General features: G+C 43.9%; 1 protein-coding gene across 6 annotated transcripts in view; it reads left to right on the top strand.

Moving 5' to 3' along the window:
• Positions 1–14,185, top strand: part of DPF3 (double PHD fingers 3) — a 773,243-nt gene extending 759,058 nt beyond the window's left edge. For 4 of the 6 annotated variants that reach the window (XM_069638613.1, XM_069638611.1, XM_069638612.1 and 1 more), the window contains 3 exons: positions 7,674–7,786; positions 10,582–10,663; positions 13,394–14,185. In XM_069638613.1, coding sequence (XP_069494714.1) covers positions 7,674–7,786; positions 10,582–10,663; positions 13,394–13,467 — 269 coding nt within the window. In that variant the 3' untranslated portion in view covers positions 13,468–14,185. Of the gene's footprint in view, positions 1–3,491; positions 4,578–7,673; positions 7,787–10,581; positions 10,664–13,393 lie in introns of those variants that run through there. The other 2 variants (XR_011283929.1, XR_011283928.1) reach the window with 1 other exon arrangement.
• Positions 14,186–18,420: the final 4,235 nt, after the last annotated feature.

Genomic DNA, 18,420 nt, shown 5'->3' with positions numbered 1-18,420 from the left:
AAAAGAAAAGAAGAGAAGAAAGAAGAAGGATAAATAAAGGGATTTTTTTGTTAAAGTGGTGCGTTATTGAGGCAACCACAGGAAGGAACATGGAAAAGAATAAAAGAAATGCTTACTTTAGTCAAGCTTTTAAATTTTTCGCTGAAATGTAGAATGCCAGGAAACGCTTCCTTCAAGTGCAAATTGTAGGTGCCCCATCCGTAAACAATAATTAGTTCCAGTGGTGGGAGCGAAAACCTGCCGAAGTGGATAAAACATCCCTTTCACTACAAGCTTGAATACAATGAAATTCCGTTTCACGAGTGTAAACACGTCAGTTCTGAATCTGACTGAAGAACGTGAAAAAAGCCCTATTTCAATTAAGCTGAAACCAGTATTGCGAGTGCTCGTGAATGCACTGAAGTAAATATCTGTCTAACCAAAGTTAAAACCTATTCACTTACCCTCAGCAATGGAGGCGTTGACGCTGCGTATAGAACACTGCAGCCTCTCTGAAAGATTTCACGCGAAGGTCTGGCAGCACAAGTCTGTAGCTGTCGCTTCGTGTTAATATACTGAGGGAGGCGTGATGACACCCTCCTTGTGAGCGAATGCTCAGTGTTTGGAAACTGTTGCTATACGGCCCTATTGGGCAAAGCCCAACACACCCCTTGCGTAAATTGCTACCGGGACGTAGCCAACCCGAATACGATAGCCTAGACACACCCTTTTAGTCACGGAGTGTCTTTTATGCCCGAACAATGCGGGCTATATTCGAAGTACGGACGGAGAGCAAGAGCTAAACTTACTGACTGTTACCAATCTGTCTCCATCCAGGCTTATAATATCCAAGTAAAAAAAAATCAAAGCAATCGGTATGCAAGCCGATTGTGCCTTGAGCGCAGAATCCCATGTGAGCCTGGTCACAAAATACTGTGCATATCATCTCAAACTGCTCAGGACCATTCGCCAGTATCTTACTGAGGACAACTCGGCCACAATCACATGGGCAATGATTCTATCCAGAATAGATTACTGTAGTGCGCTATTAGTTGGTGCTGACAAAAAGAGTATCCAGAGACTACAAACCGTCCAGAATGTCAAAGAAGTCTTGAGAAAGTGACACATTTTGACCTACTGGCGGGACCTACATTGGCTCCCCATCACGGCTAGGTGTCTATTTAAAGCGGCTACTATACTACACAAGTGCCTTTATGGGAAATTCCCCAGCTACCTGAAATCAACCACCTCGTGGTATGAACCCTTACCATCTCTTAGATCAACAAACGCCAAGCTTGTTACTTGCCCCCCTTTCAAAAGATCAACGGACTTAGTCGATCCTTTGCAATCTGCTCAGCCAAAATGTTTAATGACCTCCCTGCTACTATGCATTCGGACACGAACATCAGAACTTTTAAGACAACACTGAAGACTCTCCTCTTCCAGTAACTTTGACCCCTCACCCATACCTGCTTCCTGTTGTCCCGTGACTGTTGTTTTATGTGAATAAGTGCACCCTGGTGCCCTCGGGCTACGGCTATAAATAAACAAATAAATTACAATAAAATAAATTGGAGAGACTCTACGAGTGATTCCTTGTTTCTTGACTGGTTGCTTTAGTCTAGGCATTGGTTGGGAGTTTAGGGCTATCTACAGGTCTCCAGGCTGCCAGATGCGTCTGTGCCAGTGACCTCACCTCTCTAAGGATGGGATCATGGCGTCCAGCAAGATTTCCAGAAAGCACAGCAGTTGAGGCTTGCAATCTTCTGAGAAACACGTATACTTTTAGTTTCTTTTGAGTTTGAGGCACACACGGTGGGTTTCTCCATTGAGAGTTTGCTGTGTGTCAAATTCAATCCGCAACCTTTGGATCTCCGGACCATTTGGACTACAACTTCCCTCAGCTCTAGCCAATATAGTCGGTGTTGCAGGATCGTGGAAGTCGGTCTCAAATGTTTGGTGAGCCAACGGATGCATACCCCTTCCCTGTGAGGTGTAGCCAATGTGGAATTGTGTTCAGCTGGATCTTCCATAGAATGTGAAGCTTATTGTTACGGAGATTTTTGCACGACCGTATGCTGAGGGCGTTGTAATCATGAAACCTAAAGGTGGAACAGTGTCTCTCCCAAAAGGGAAGACCAGACTCTCAATGGTAAGCGTAGGCACACCTAGAATAACAGAAAATCCCCTGAGTGTTAGTCTATGGTAAAAAGAAATAGTGTACCCCTTTGTACTCCATTGTCATATGCATTGTACAATGATTAAAAGTTACCAAAAGTGATAACTATGTAACAAGACTAAGGGAACTAATGTTTCCTACTACTGACAGCCTGGAGGACATGTCAGTTTCCTTATGACAGATGAGCAAAAGCCAATGTAGTGAAGGTGAAGGCTTCACTGCCCTATAAACATGTGGATTAACGCAGTGTGGGCTTTCACTATGAATCGAAATCCTTGTTTCCTTCCATGAAGTAGAAGTGCATTATACATGTTGCTTGCATGTTCACAGTAATGTCTTACACTTTTTGTTACTGTAGGCAGCATGAACAAGACACAAATATGAGGGTTGTTGAAATACCACATGGGCCATTCCATGGCTTGTTTGCATAACATGCACACAATAGTGGCCAACACACTTTCCAGAGTCCTCTTAATGTAAGATGAAAACAACCGCTATGAACCGAATGCCACCTCTTTCGTTGTGGTTCTGTTTATGGCAGCAAGGGTCTCAATTAAGGAGATTGCTTCCTTTAGTCCTCCCTATGCCAAGACCCCACCTGTGCAGAGGCACACAAATGTTATTCAGCCAGTGGATTACACTGCCCATTTTTATTGTAGATCCTAAAGGGATAGATGGTCCCTGTTTGGCATCATATGGGCAGAATACTTAATCGACCAGTGGTTTCAGTAGCTCAGTTTGGTAATGTGGAAGGGATGTAGAGGTGGGCTGGAGGCAGAGTGAAATGCTGGCACATCTGGTGGTAGCCCGTTCGACCAATTTGACAAACCTAGCAGAGTTGGCCAAAGGAGGCTTAAGCCTATTTTGCCAACCTCTAAATCATGCACGTGGCAGTCCATGCCCGCCAGGATCTATGTATAGCAGATTCTGTAGATTTTGGACCCATCTCTGATGTTACGCACCTTCTTGGTTAACAAAAATGCCCTCCATCAGCACCATCTCCAAGGAATTCTGAAAAGGACGCCAAGGTTATTTCTTAAAATCGCTTTGGGGGAATAGCCTTGGGGAGATTGTGTTTGCAAGTAGTCTTCCTGTGATTTAATTCCTCTGGACATCCTTATAAACTCTCAAACACCTTCCTACATGGGTCCTTTGGGTTTTGTTCCAATGCATCATTTTCAATGTCTTTTGCAGTCGATCAGTTCTGGCAATAGATAGGATTTTTGTTCAGAACTTAAATGTATTTACAGTTGCACGTTTGATTAAAGACGAGAAACAGATGGCATGAAATCAGTTTTTTAAACTTGTAGTAATTGTTGCATTTCTCTTCCAGTCATGGACTCCAGCGCTCCCCAGGAAAACCAATTCAGATGGGAATTCAAGTATCCTTTTTCCTTCTGTACAGCGCCTTTGCCCAGGCATATAATCCTGGATGCCCGTGAAATCCACTGACCCCTTGAGATGCCACGAGCATGTGCAATATGAAGAAAATGCCTGTGCCCGCTTCTTTTCACTTTTTTCATTCACTGGTTTTATTTGAGTTTTTCTTTTTGTGAAAAATCCAGAACAAACTGGAATTGAGCATTCAATTGAAAAGACTGAAACACGGAGGAGACTACAGAGAAAAACAAAGATGTGAAATATTATATTTATTTCAGTATTTAAAACCGAAAACGATCCCCCGTGCTAAGCTTGCACACTATTTTGTTTTATGCATTTTACTTTGAAAAGAAGACTGAATTTTGTGAAGCTTAAGTGATTTTTTTTAAAAAAAGGCACTTATGTAAAATAAAGACAGATATTTGTTACAGATGGTTTTTTATTCTAAAAATAAAGATCAGCTCTGCCCTTTGTCATTTTTAACAACCCAACTCTGTCGAAGGGTTTTCCCCATTTGGACCTGGTAAGTTCATATATTTAATGTTTGTTTCATTTCCCATTGTTAATCGTAACACCATTTTTTTTTTTACTGTTGAAGCAAAGTTGAAGGATTCGGCAACGGGCTTTGTTTGGGAAGTGTGCACCTGTGTTTTCACCCCTGGGGTACAGAGCATATGACTTGCTGTTTCCTGCTCTGTATTGATTAGACTGTAAAAGTATGAACACTGAAAATTGATCAATTGCAAACCTGGATGAATTGGCCTGCTGGATTTCATGTATGCTCCCAGGTTAGAGCGTGCTAGCGCGGAATGCAGATTGCAATGACCTAGATGGGCATTTGCTTGTGGCTTCCTGAGAAATAAGCCGCCGCCTGAGTAGTGGTGTAAGAGGTATTGATGTCTAGACACTGGGCCTTGTAAGATCACAACGAGGACACGTGCACATGGTCTCCTGAAGAAAACTTGGCTGCCCTTTCATGTGCGTGCCCTTCTATTTTGACAGATCTCAACTCTAATAAAAACGGGCTTCGGAAAATCTCCTCTGTGTTCCCTGTTTTCATTAAATTCTTTGGTTTGTCTTTTTTTTAATGTGCAGTGGGAAACGGCCCCAAATGTAATGCATGCTTGACACTGCAGTATGCTCAGTTTTTTATATTCTAGATCTGTAGACAAATTCTTACACGAATGTGCAGAAAGCACTGTGAAGTGTAGTTTTATAGCAGAGAACCCCTAAACTTTGAATGGATATCACTAAAGCCCTAAAAGCAAACGGCAGCGCAAGGCTGGTCGAGTAGTGGCACCTCGCCATGCACGCTTGTATCTGCTTAATGTGCTGGGGCTCTCAAGGTGGTTTCATAAACTTTGTCTCTTAGGGGGATTTCTTTGGGGTTCCCACAAAGGATTGCAGTGCAACCCATGTTTGTTTGATTTCACTTTGACAAGTCTACCTGTCCATGTGCTACCAATGACAGAGGATTTCACTGATAGCCGCCGGTTGCGCGCAGTTATTCGACAGTGAGTGGAGCGAAAGAAGGAGGTGTATACACTAAACTACTTCTGGTGCCCGAAGGAAGTCAGTGTAGTTATCTCAAAATAGGGGAGATAACTTTCTGGCACCCTGAAACTAAACTTGGCTGCCGCCTTCGAACATAGAGGTGGGGGAGCCAGAGATTTCATGGTGGGGCCGAGCCGGGGGTGGTGGGGTCAGGGGGCCAGGCCTGGCTCTACGTCCACACCACGGGCCGAGGCCGGGAAATGGCTGCGAACCTGCTCTTAGTAAATTGAGAAAAGTGCTGGCCGATGGCTAGGAGGAAGCCATTGTTATGAAACATTGGCTCTTCCTGTCCTGCCGCCTGACTTCCTGTCTTGCCCCAGCCAGTCAATGAGTGGCTGGGGAGGAACCGGCAGACCCAAGTTCATCTTTTTTTCTTTTTTTTTTATCGGAGTGGCGAGCACCCGGTGGGGCTAATGGCCAGCCCCGGCTTTGGGCAAGCACTGGCCGAAGAGGGGGCTCTGGCCAGAACCCTAGGTGCCCCCGCCGGGCTCACCCAGTTCCATTTGAACATCCTGCAGAGGAATAATGGTGGATTTGGGCAGACCATGGGTAACTGAATTCCCAGTCTCAAAATGAGAAAAACTAAAGGTTGAACAAACAAAAATGAGGAGCACAAATATGGGATTTATTTGATTTTAGGGTAAACAAAATTAAAAGTCAATTTAAGCAAATACTGTTATGAGGAGAGAGTTCCACCAAAAGTAATAGCCAAGGATTTAGCCGTAAAAGATGTTTATCAAGTGCCAACTAGTAGTAGTTAATGTATCCAATAAGTGATTGCTAAGGGGAGGGAGAAGAGTAGACAACATAAATTCAGTCTGAATGTTTTGAGCGTAACTTGACGTTTAGTTTTTTAAGATTTCTTCATCTATTATTGACTGGCAGGTTGTGTTGAGAATGATTTATTTGCTTTAGTAGAGTATTGAACATTTTCCAACCCTACGCTGCGATGGCCCATGTGCGACTCCATTTGAGTTCTTTGGGTTTGTCGTCTTGTATCCGGTTGTTTAACCTGGATATCTGGCTCGCTTTACGCTTCCATGGGTTGTCTTCAGTTGGGAACTGTGCATCCACTGTACCCTCTTCATATCCTCTCCACGCCACTAAACCCGTGCCTCCTTACCACGCAGGTACATATGGCGGGGTGAGGAGTGGAACGAAGGGGATTCAGAGAGGGACGGACAGCAGCTGCGTTACAACCATACGGTTGTAACCTCTTATGCTGTTCAGGTAGTCATTGCTTTCTCCAAAGCAGAGGTCCACAAAATGTCGTTCCTGAGATGTTTGAACTGCAACTCCCATGATCACTCACCATTGACTGCTGATGGGAGTTGTAGTCGAAAGCATTTGGAGAGCAAAAGGTTGCATGCCCTTGGTGATTTTATTCCCATTACAACACACTGCACCTTCAAGGGGAGGCTAGCCCCATTTAACCTCAAAATGTGTGTCTTAAAGGAAACTCCTATCTAGACAGATGACTTTTCAGACTTGAAGGGAGTAAAACAAAACAAATCTATAATTTATTCGCACAGCAATTTGGCTATGGAAAGGACGTAGAGTATTTCATGGGGCATGCAATAGGTCATGTGAATTCGTCACATTGTGGGGTAAGCGTGCTATGTGCAGACGCAGTGCAACAAAACACGTTGGTAAGAAACACCGCCTGGAAGAGGACACACGTGCGCATATATGATGTATGACCGTGAACGTTTTCTTTCCTTGTAACCTGAGTTTTGTCCAATGCAACTAATTCTATAGACTATACAGAGGTCTAATTTCAGAAGGGATGCTGGTAAGTGGCTTCATTAAGTGTTTAGAAATTGGCAAGTTTTTTGTATCGTATATCCTGTTTGTTTTGTGTGTTTTTTGTTTTTTTTGTTTATCTTTCAGAGCAAATCCCGACCTTTTTGTTTAAAGACTTTCCAATGATGGTTTCAGCCTTGGTACTTTTGTGCTTTGCAAATTTGGAGTAGGCGTGCAAGTAGGCAGGGAGAAATAATACATTGAGGCTTCTCTGCTCAAGTAGATGTGGCTGAGGCACAGCTTTCTCCGGTTTCTGTTTTTTTGGCTGCTTTAATTTGTCTGGGTCTTCAAAGGCTTTTTGTGTTATTTGGTTTATGTGCGCACCTTCAGAGACTCAGAGCTATTTAAAAAATTGTTCACCCTTTCAAAAACCCACAAAAAAAAGAATTGTTTAAATACATGAAACCAACTTTTTTTTATTTTGGGTTTTAAAAAAAATAAGGAAATATTTTGGGAACCTGAAATTTGATACTCGAGGCTACAGTGCCTCCTCATATGCTGCTGTGAACAAATTTAGCAACAGACCAGGATGTCAATTTCGTTCACAATTTCTCTGGGTTTTGTTGAGGAGCTCCGAATATGCCTGCTTTGCCTATTAAGTTGGTGGATGGGCAGGTGGATTGCTTCTACCCAGCAGCGAAAGGGTTAATGCCTGCTTTTCCTCTTTTGTATGACTTAGCTGTGTTTCCCTGTCGTTCATGTGTCCACATGTCCATGTGCTGCTGGTTTGCTGTGTCTTGGGCGAAGAACATCTCTATTTCTCTCTCCCCCCCCCCAGGCCACCCTACGTGCTTGCAGTTCACGGGGAACATGACCGAAGCAGTCAAGACCTACCAGTGGCAGTGTATAGAGTGCAAATCCTGCTCGCTCTGCGGGACGTCGGAGAATGATGTACGTATTACAACAGAAAGGATGTGCTAGGACACTTCTTTGAAGACATTGATTGCCCATGACCTAGACTGGTGGCATTAAAAAAAAATCCAGTGCTTTTTTCTCTGGTAACATTATTCACAACTGTGTTTATACTTTACCAGAAATCGCTTCACATACGGCATGCAGTATAAACAGGTAAGCTAGCGTAGCAAAGTGAACCCTGGCATTTAACTTTTTAATGGTTCCAAAATAGCTGCAAAAACTCCAAAGTAGGCTGAAGATGACCTTGCTGACATGCAAAGAAACTGTAATACTCCTAATTATGTGAGCTTGGTGTGATAATTATGTGACCATGGTGTGTGCGTGAGCGTGTCACATACTTTGATGTCCTTCTCAGTCTCTTGCAGTGTTTAACATTTCTGGGGGCTAGTTAGCTCCGGCTTGTATATTATGTTATGTTATTTTGCATTCATATAACTCCTTATGTATCATTGGTATGATCTCAAGGCGCTGGTAGGTTATATGCCCTCGGGAACCGTAGTTAAAGTCAGTAGAGAGAGAGAGAGAGAGAGAGAGAGAGAGAGAGAGAGAGAGAGTCATAAGGTGAATGGGTGCACCAGATATGTGTGCAGCTGGTGTGACAATTGCATGATAGCTGCTGGTGGGTTGATATCCAGACTGGTTTTTGGATGCGTTAGGCCTGAGGAGACGCTTAGGCTAGCAGTGCGTGCTCAGCTAGCTGTGTTTAATTAGGATGATGTGCAGTATGTGGCGGGTGTTAGTATGAGAACAGCTATACCGAATGTGTCATAGTATCGCTGTGTTCTAATTGAGTGGTGGTGAATAGGAGAGAGTAAGTGTGGTAGTGTGATATGGTGGTTTTTCAGTAGGCGCTTGAGATCGAGCACTCATCTGTACCATCTATTCTATTAGTTTTATTCACTCTGTCCGTTCACTCAGTTTTGTATGTTCGTACATTTCGTCTGGTTCATCATTTAGTTTCTAAGTCTTTCCATCATTCGATCCTTCATCTATATAAACTACTCCATCCAATCTGTTGATCCACTTCATCCTTCCCATCTGTTTAGTGAGTTCCATCTGTTTTATCCTTTTTATTCGTTCAAACTGTTCCATGTGTTTGACTCACTTCATCAGTTACATCCGCTCATCCGTTCTAACCACTCTATCGATTCCATCCACGGATCATAGAAACGTCTGCTTAGCTTTGACACGACCAGCTACCAGGAGCTGCTTTTGGCAACCCCCAGGCTGTCTGGTGCCATGTGACAACTGTATGCTTGAGAACATGTATGAGACACAACACGTAAAGGGATATTTAAATTATAACGGATCATATATAATGGACAAAAAGGAAGAACTTGCATCTTATGTCCGAATTATATTTGCAGTGCGCTATTTACTAGCTCCTGGTTCCCCAAAGGTAGCTCCTGCCCGCTGGTTAATGTGATAACCAGGTGCTAATAGGTGTTTAGTTAGGAACATCTTGACAACCTATACAAAAGCCATGGCCAACTAACATATGGAATCGAGAGTTCAAGTTAGGTGTGGGGGTGGGGTGGGGGTTAAGAGGTATATTAAAGGGGTTAGGGTGGAAAAAGGAACCTTTTGATAAAGGAGACTAAGTAGAGGAATGGGAGTGTCTGGGAATAGGAAGTTGACTTTCAGCAGTCTCTCAAAAAGCAGACCCACATTCTAAAGTGAATATTCTTTGTTGTGTAGGCAGGCTGTGCTGAACCACCTCTCCCTGTGCAGCACTCCTATTGGTTGCTGAGTGTTTTCTTGCACCCAATCAGGAACCGTCAGACTTTAGCCAGCCCTCTCGGCAAGGCCCACATCTAAGGCCCTGTCGGCTCCCTGTCTGCTTCCGGAACGCTAATTGGGGTCATTCCTGCACCTTAACCACAATGATGCTGCCACCTCACTCCTCTAAGAAATCCGGACTGCATTGACTTTGCCTCCTCCAGAACTATGGGTTAGTTCCCTCCTTATGGACTCACTCCTACCACCTTTGACTATCACTGTTCTTTCTGCTTGTTACTCCCATGTTGTCATCCTGATGCGCAGTGCTTCCTAAAACCCTTTGCTAACATCTGAATCCAAGATTGAAAAGTCAAATCTTGCTGTTTTTGCTTTGTGCTTAAAAGTCAAATCTTGCTGTTTTTGCTTTGTGCTAAAAAGTCAAATCTTGCTGCCTATTGCAAAATTCTCTGTATTTTGCTTGTATACTGATGCTTCTCTGTAACTTGCCAGCCCAGTGACCTCACCACTCTTTTGTCCCACACCTACCTGCCTTTTGTTCGTTCTGACCAATGTTTTTTTTGAGCTTTCTGTTCACATGGGAGATCCCAGATCCCCACTTTTTTATTGTTTTTCAATGCCGCGTCAAGGTGTCTGTGAAAAGGATCATGCACTAAAAATGACCCCGCACCACATGAACTGCCACATTTGCCGCGTCTGCTTCGAGTGCAGTGATTCGGGACAAGTGCGAGAGTGTCATGTGTAGAGCGTGACAGGAGGGCAGATCAAACCTCCTGGGCATACCGTATGTCCCAGATTAAGAAAGTCCCCCATGTGCTCCAGAAAGCTTCATGAGGAGCTGTAATATAACATGGCCACTACAGTATGGCCGTAGCAGCGGAACCGGCAGAGGCCATATCCCGGGTCCGTAGCCCAGTAATCCCTAGACCGTGTGCTCTCTATTTCGCTCTCAGGGTCTTTGGGGCATGGATGGACTGCCCTCAGTAGAATTCTGTATGTTCTGTGCGGGTGACTTACTCTGTTCCTTGTTTCAGGAGAAGCTTCTGTTTTGTGATGATTGTGACCGCGGCTACCACATGTATTGTCTGGACCCACCAATGTCCGAACCACCAGAAGGTAATATCTTGAACATATACTTGTACTTGTAGTTTGAAAATGTTTATATTCAGTGTACGGCTTTGTTTGTTGCATAGTTTTGAGTTGTGTCTCTTCATGCCCTCCTTGACAATCATGTCTGGTTTTGAGAGGCCCCAAACAGTTATTCGGGGGGCAGGTAGAATAAGGAGAAATGTTGCTTCAGTGTCCTTGGTATCTCATGGTAACTTCGTGTCATTTCAAATGTTCAGTGTTCACATTAACATAGTCACATCGTGAACAGTGTTCAGATAGTTGACTTTTTTCAATCAGCTGTGAAATTTCGATAGGTAAAGGATCATCAATAAATCTCACTCGTACCAAAATGTGTCCAAAACATTGTCTGCTATTTTTATAATCTGACAATGATGATTTTATCTCTTGAATTCAATATGCCATAACATATGACATTCAACTTGTTTGAACAGTGTAATTCCTATCCGTATGAAAGTCAATTAACATAACATATTTAGAACTTTGTAATCGACTACTGTAGTATCCAAAAAAATCGATGATTCTCACTCATTCCTCCATGAAATGGGCAGCAGAGGTGTGTGGGATGGAAGAAGTATTACAAAACTTTCCAGGTGACTCTGAGGAGGTTTGAGAAAAAAAGGACTCCAGCTTGACTCTCTACGTTGCCTTTGAGGAAGCACCCATATTATTTTCATGTGCTTGCCCCACCCCCCGAATCGCCATGAGTTGGCAGTGTCCCTGCCAGACCAGAATGGAGTTATTTGCCTGTGGTTAATTTAGTTTTGGTAAAAAATTCCTAAGCAGCAATAAACAATGTGTTGAAAATAGTGGGGCATAGTGTCACAACACATAACCAATCCTTAATGCAACACAACTTTGACAGAATATATCTTTGTAAGCTTTAAGATAAGTGGTTGGGACTATTGTCAGAGAATTTGGGTCAACATTGGCGTCACAGGCCTGGCTCTTGACTGGTTGACCTCATTGCTCTCTGACCGTCCTTCTCAGATTCAACTGGGAACTTTTCTCTCCCCATCACGCTCTCCACCTGTGGCATCCCTCAAGGCTCTATCCTCTCACTGTGGCTCTTCAACATCTCCCTTGCCCCTCTGGCCCACCTGCACTCCTCCTCTCCTCACTTCCAGTGTTATGCAGACGATCTGCAGCTCTCCTTCAAGATTCCCTCTGCTTCCTCCTCTCTCATCCCTGACTGTCTGACTGCTATTCAGGAATGGGGTGCTGCCAATGATCTCTGCCATAATGCCAGTAAGGACTGAGATCCTTCTCATTGGGACCCCTGCTCCCTTCTTCCCCCCTGCTCTCTGGCTTCCCTCTATGGGCCCCCTCCCCTCACACCAATTGTGAGGCAAAATATCTTGTCATCTTTGACTCCTCTCTCTCCTTCTCTCTGTGCATTGCAGACCTTGTCAAGAAGGCCTACTAGCAGCTGCACCTCCTCAGAGGCATTCTCCCTTTCCTTGCCTTCCCCCAGAAACTCAATGTCTCCAGAGCTCTGTTCCTCTCTAGGCTGGACTACTGCAACAGCCTCTTCCTCAATCTTCCTTTATCCTCCCTTCACATCTCCAACTCATCCAGAAACGGACTGCAAGACTTATCCTTGGCCTCAAGCCCAGGAACCACATCTCCCGAGCCCTAAAATCTCTCTACTGGCTCCTGGTTGCTTCTACGATCAAATTCAAGACCCTCTGTATCATCCACAGGGCTTTCTGGGGCCTGGGACCCCGCTACATCCAACTCTTTCTCCCCAAATACCTCCCTGCTAGAGCCCTTCGGTTTCCTAGCTCCAACTCTCTGCAGATCAGACACTTCTCTAAGCAGAGACTGGGGGGTAGATCTCTTTCCTCCGCAGGAACCTCCCTATGGAAGGGTCTCCTTGCCCCCTCAGACTTGAGCCGGATCTCCTTAAGTTCCGAAAACTCCTCAAGACTTTACTTTTCTCTTGTTCGTTTCCTCTCTCTTGCTAACACCCTCACACCTCCAACATCTGCTGCTGTGGCTGGCTGCCTGTTTCACTCGGACTTCTACAGGGTACCAGGCCTCCCCCTGCCCAGTCTTCCCCTCCCTCCTCGCACTTAGCATGTGGTCCCTCACCCCCCTGCACCCAATGCAATTCCCTGGCACTTGCCCTCCTGGCTTCCCCTTAGCACTGGCCTAGCTCCTGTTACTCCCTGCCCCTCCTCCATCCCCACCCCTTTTCACTTGTAGTCTCTCCTCTATACCCTGCATTAGCCTGCGCACCCTAGCACTATGCATTGGCGCAAGACACTAACCCCAAATCCCTCCTCTCCCTCGCAACTTCTTGTTACTGCACTTGTTTGCGCCCCCACTCCCATTTTTGTCTTGTGGCGCCTTAAAACACCATTTGTTGTATATGCCCCTTTCAAATAGCCAATAAAGAAATACACATAAGACTCAAAGCCAAGAAAGTGTTTTTACTTCAAACATAAAATAAGGGATTGGGTTTAACCGAGGGCACAGGCTGGAATTTTCCAACAACCCAACCAGAAACCGAGTCCGGCCTCAATGTGGACCATATTCCTCCGTACCTCCCTCTCTCCCCGGGACCTTCGCTCTAAATGTTTTCTGACAGTGGGCAAAGTGCTGCCAGGGCTTGACTTAAACACAAAAGTGAGGATACTGCTGAGCTATCAAAGGGGTGGAACTGGTGGGCTGTGCTAGCGCTGAGAATAATACCGTGGTCTTCTTGCTTTGCAGGAAGTTGGAGTTGTCATTTGTGCCTCGAGGAAGACCCAAGCGAGAAGGCCACTTCATTTGCGCAGACGCTTTGAGTCTTCCATTGGTTTTGATACCTGTTTCTACAGCAGACATTGTTGGTATTCTCTGATCACGTCTTAAAAACAAGGAACCGAGGAACAAGGATTCCAGTTATCAAGATGTCACTATGCGTTGGGGCGGGGGGAGAAGGGCATTTTGCTAGAAATGTTTTATTTTGATATCTACAATCAAATCTCAGCCTTCCATCCCTGCATTCGACAGTATTCATGGCCCGGCAAAAATAGTTGAGCTGTACCGGGTTTTGTGTTATGTATCATGGTTGGCAACATATCTCTCATCTGGAGGTCATTCTTTCTTAAAATGGTGCAGAAGCTCAAATACCCTCAGCAGCAGAAGGCAGCATCACCGAACAACAAATCCAGTCCTTCTTTCTCATGGTCCAGAGCATGAAAGGAAGGGGACATTCTGAATCTGAGACCATTGCATGCCAGAGAACGGATAACCTGATGCCCGGAAGTCTTCATCAGGTCACATCCGTTTGTCATGTTCATTCCGTTGTGTCAGTGGAAGAGGAAATTGAGTAGTCAGTATTCTTATGATGTTTTTGTCAATGAATGATAAATTGTCTGATCAGCACACATTTTGTATGTTTTGGCTGTCCAATAAATGTTTTGCATATTTTTTTTGTACATCTACAAATCTATACTAAAGGTCATTTAAACTGTAGGGGGCGGGCTCAATGTTATTGTAATAAAGGAATATTTCATCTTGCGGGTGCGTGGTGTCTGCCAGTTTCATCTGCAGTTATTAGAAGGGTTTGATGTAGTGCACTTGTTTATATTGGCATGCCCCTTACCTGTGGACGGGGGCTCTTTGCTGCAGCTGTGTGGAAGAATGCACAGCATAGCTTCTTACTGCTGGTGTGCTCTTTTTGTCTTTGAACTGCATGCCGCTATCCTCTAAGTTTTTTTTTTTTTTGCCTCAGTGACAATCTTGTATTCCCCTTTCTCTCATCTCCTACATGTTGATTGTTCATCGTCCGCATATTGTTTTTATTTGTCTCTCTTCTCCATGTGTCTGATATACTCTGCTTCATCTGTGGTTTATAGTGAAAGGGTGGAATACATTGTTTCGAAATGCAATAGTTTCGAAATAAAAGTACGGAAAAAAATATTCGAATGCACATTTGTATGCATAAATTGAATGCATATTCGAATGCAACAGTATTTCTTTCTGTACGAAAGCCAAAAAAAGACATTTGAATTTTTTTTTTTCGATCCTTTTGTTTCGAAACTATTGCGTTTCGAAATTATTGCATTTCGAAACAATGCATTCAAAACTTTGACTGGACACCTTCATCTGTGTCTCATGTTGTACCGCCTTCTCTGTTCCCCCGGTCTGGTGTCTTCCTGAGTGCCTCCATAATGTTGCTTACTTTCTCATGTCTCCACGCACTCTACCCTGCACCCTGCTTTTCATAGCTCCAGAAGTGCTTTCTTTGGTTCGATGTCATATCATCGACAGTCATTTTAACGACTTTTGGCGAAAAAAAAAGTAATCGAAATGTTTAATGTAAAATTTTTGGGGGTACCCCCGACAGATTTTTAACTGTTCTCGACCCCCAATCCCTTATCTACCCCCCAAATTTCGATGATTTTTTTCAGCAAAGTATTCGTTAAAAAACCAGTCGTAAAAATGACTGTCGATGAAACGTCGTACCCTTTCTTTTTCCTGATACATTCTGGATGTGGCAGCCCTTCTGACTCGTCAGAGGACATTGTTTTTCCCATACAAATGGCTCCTATATCACTGTGGTAGTACTTCTTTTCTCACTTGCTCGCCTACACCTCTGGAAGGCCGTCCTCACTCCCTCACTGTCATTATATGTCTGCCCCTTTTGATACTAAAAGTAATTGGGTGATTGGGGCAATAAGGGCTCTTATTCATGGGTCAATTCCCTCCTGTTTGCTGTGCTGGCATTGGCCCTCGGACGGCTGGTACCCTGTGTTTGGATAACATTCCTTGCCCTGCAGAGGTCCTCGATCCGCCTACCCCCCCTTATGCTCTGTGCAAGTGTCGTTGTCACAACTAAAATATGAAAATATGTACTTCCTCGTCCCCCCACGTTTCCTTCTATACTTCCCACTCCCATATTTCCAGATTGTCGGCTTCGTCCACCACCCCCCTCCACTTGGATTTGGATGGTTGCTAAGCGCTGAATGCATACTTTTAGAAACATGTATTAATACTGTGGGTATCCCCTTATTCATCCGTAATGTCCACAGATGGGTCTTGTCCATACAATCAAAGGCAGACGATGGGTCCATGAATGCCAAATATATAGGTATTCTTTGGCTCACTGATACCTTGCTGGTTAATAAGAATAGAGTTAGCGCGTGTTCACTCGTACCTACCCCTTCCAGCCCCGAAGCCATATTGTGTTTCAGCCATTGGGGAATATTCCTTTGTCCCATCTAGAAGTTACGTGCAGACTAATCTTCTGAATACCTCTGATACCCCTGGGTTTGGGCGTATAACAATATGCAATAAATAAATAAAATACTTGATCGACTGCATCTGATGAGGATATAGGCTGATAGCATGATGGATCTCCTGCCACTTCTTAAAGTTATATGCTCCAATATTGCCTGTTTCCAGGAGTTGATAACAACACTGGAGTTACCAATTGCATTAAACGGTATTATTGGTGCCCAGTAGCCTGGGCCCAGTTTACATAGATCGACTGGCCAGAAGTCGGGTTTAGAAACTTTTTTTAAATGTGCAGCTTTTTGAGCTCTTCTTTGACTTCCTCGTAACCCAATGTCATGAGTTCTCCACTAGTTGTTGCTAAATCAAACATTTCCTCATTTGCACCCGGTTTGTGTTTCATTGCCCATATCTATTCATAATGTTGGGAAGAGTTTTGCCCATGCTGCCTTAATCATGTTACTCTGAAACCCAACTTCTTCTTTTGTACCTTAGTTGTATCCATTGTTGCAACCCAGTATCTACGATGATTGCCTACTTGGGCCGCTTCGTTTAATGCCTCCCATAGGCTTTCCTTTCTGCTCTTTCTCCCTCCGGTTCATCGCCTTTACATACGCGCGCCTTTTGCCAATATTATCACCTTGTCTCGTATTTCCTTTTTTAGCTCCATAAAATGTTAGTTTTTTGCTCTTCTTCAAGCCTTGTTATGCCCTAAAGTTGCTTTCTGTTTCTTTCTCCTAGGTAAGACTATTCTTGTCACTACTGGAACCAGACTGGAGATCAAGTTTGAGAAAAGATCCGCAATCTCTGTGGGTTCCTTTATCAATGATAGTCTCTGCATTTATACAATTTGACCTGTTAAAGGACGTTTTAAACAAAGTGGTTGGCTGGCCATTTTAGTGCTCGTCTGTTCCTTACTAGTGTTCTTAAATTGAGTACAATAGTTTTGGAGCTGTGTTTTGCACTTTAGCCGATTCCTGGGATCGCACAACAATACGAAAAGGGTTGTGCTCACTTTCTGGGCTCTCTACTACCCTCATATATTCACCATATACCAATCCTCTATTCACATTAGAGAAATCTATAGTACTGCTTTTCCATGAGCCCCCGTTATATACGGGGCTCACTGGGACAGCCAGTGGTTTCTTCCCGTTTTGTGTTGAGCAATACTATGCATGGTATATTAAAATTAACATCCTCTTTCTCATCGAAAGGGTCCTGACCACTGTAACCGTATCTTTAGGTTAAATATCACCCCAATCATTATTCCTACATCCTCCCTGTTCTCCAGAAAATTGTCAATCAAAAATCTAAAACTATCATGTGATTTCTCAACATTTGGTCTCCTTTTAGAATTCTTAAAATGCACTATGATCCGCGCACGAGAACATTTAAATTTGATTCTTACCGCTAAAATGACATCAGTGTCTGAGTGTTGCTATTGAAAGAATGTCCAGCTTCACCAAAATCCAGATATTAGGATCGCCCTTATACCTTCCCCTTTATCATTCAAAGTTCTTATAAACGCTAAGAAGCCTTTGCCGGTCATTTTGAAAGAAGGACCGGCTATATTCCAACTTCCAATACAGACAACTGCTGGTCTATCTTTATTAACACTGTCCCACTTCTATATTCCACATTGTTGCGGCCCCAAGTCACTTAATTCCTCAAACCTATTTGCAGGTGGTAGCACTATAGAAAAGCCATTAACCAACTGCACAGTCTGAATATTTGTTTGCTGATTATCTTCTCGCTTGTTAGCCGTGTACCTTCTCTCTAGCTCATACAGCTGGGCTTCCAGACAGATCTAATACATCTTGGGCCTACTTGTGTATTCACACTTGTTTTTTGTAAAGGGCTTCCCTTGGACCAATTCCTACAGTATCCACCGGCCAAGAGCACCATGGTTTGTTGGATGTAGGTGTAACCTCCCAGACTCTCCAGGTTTTTTCACCTAGCCTTGTGGATATTTACCGAAAAAACGGAACTGCCTTATTCTTGGACATGTCTGTGCAGGTACCATTCATAATCTGTATGATTTCTGTGAATAAGGCTGACCTACGCGTCATAACTACACAGTTTCCCTCAAGTACCTTCTTCCTGTTACCCAGCCATGCCACTCTCCTGGCCATCAAGATATGTCGGCCTTGTTCCCACTTTGCACCTGTCATGGCATCTGATATGGTGAGTCACTTTGCCTATCAGCAAGGTAGTTACTTCTACCTGGTCTTCTCCAAGTAGTGGTACCCCTATGAGTACCACGAACAATTGGGTAGTTTGCTGTGGTTCATGTAAGCAAGCATCCTCATTGACCATCGGTAGTCTCCTAGGAGAAGGTGTCTGGTTTTCTTTATCGCTGTTGCAGCGGTTCCTTTATTCCCGTTTTCCACTATACACTTGTGTTGACCCATCATTCCTTCCTCTTCCATTCCGGGAGTAGCCATTTTATTTGGCTGACTTCCTTTATTGTAGGATTTGTCTGTGGATCTTCTTCCTGGATGGTAGTCTTGGGCTGGGAC

The sequence above is a fragment of the Ambystoma mexicanum genome, chromosome 14, assembly GCF_040938575.1.
Source record: "Ambystoma mexicanum isolate Mex_15411 chromosome 14, UKY_AmexF1_1, whole genome shotgun sequence".
NCBI classification, from domain to species: domain Eukaryota; kingdom Metazoa; phylum Chordata; class Amphibia; order Caudata; family Ambystomatidae; genus Ambystoma; species Ambystoma mexicanum.
Note: the sequence above shows the minus strand (reverse complement) of the source record. Positions and strands in the feature narration are given on the sequence as shown.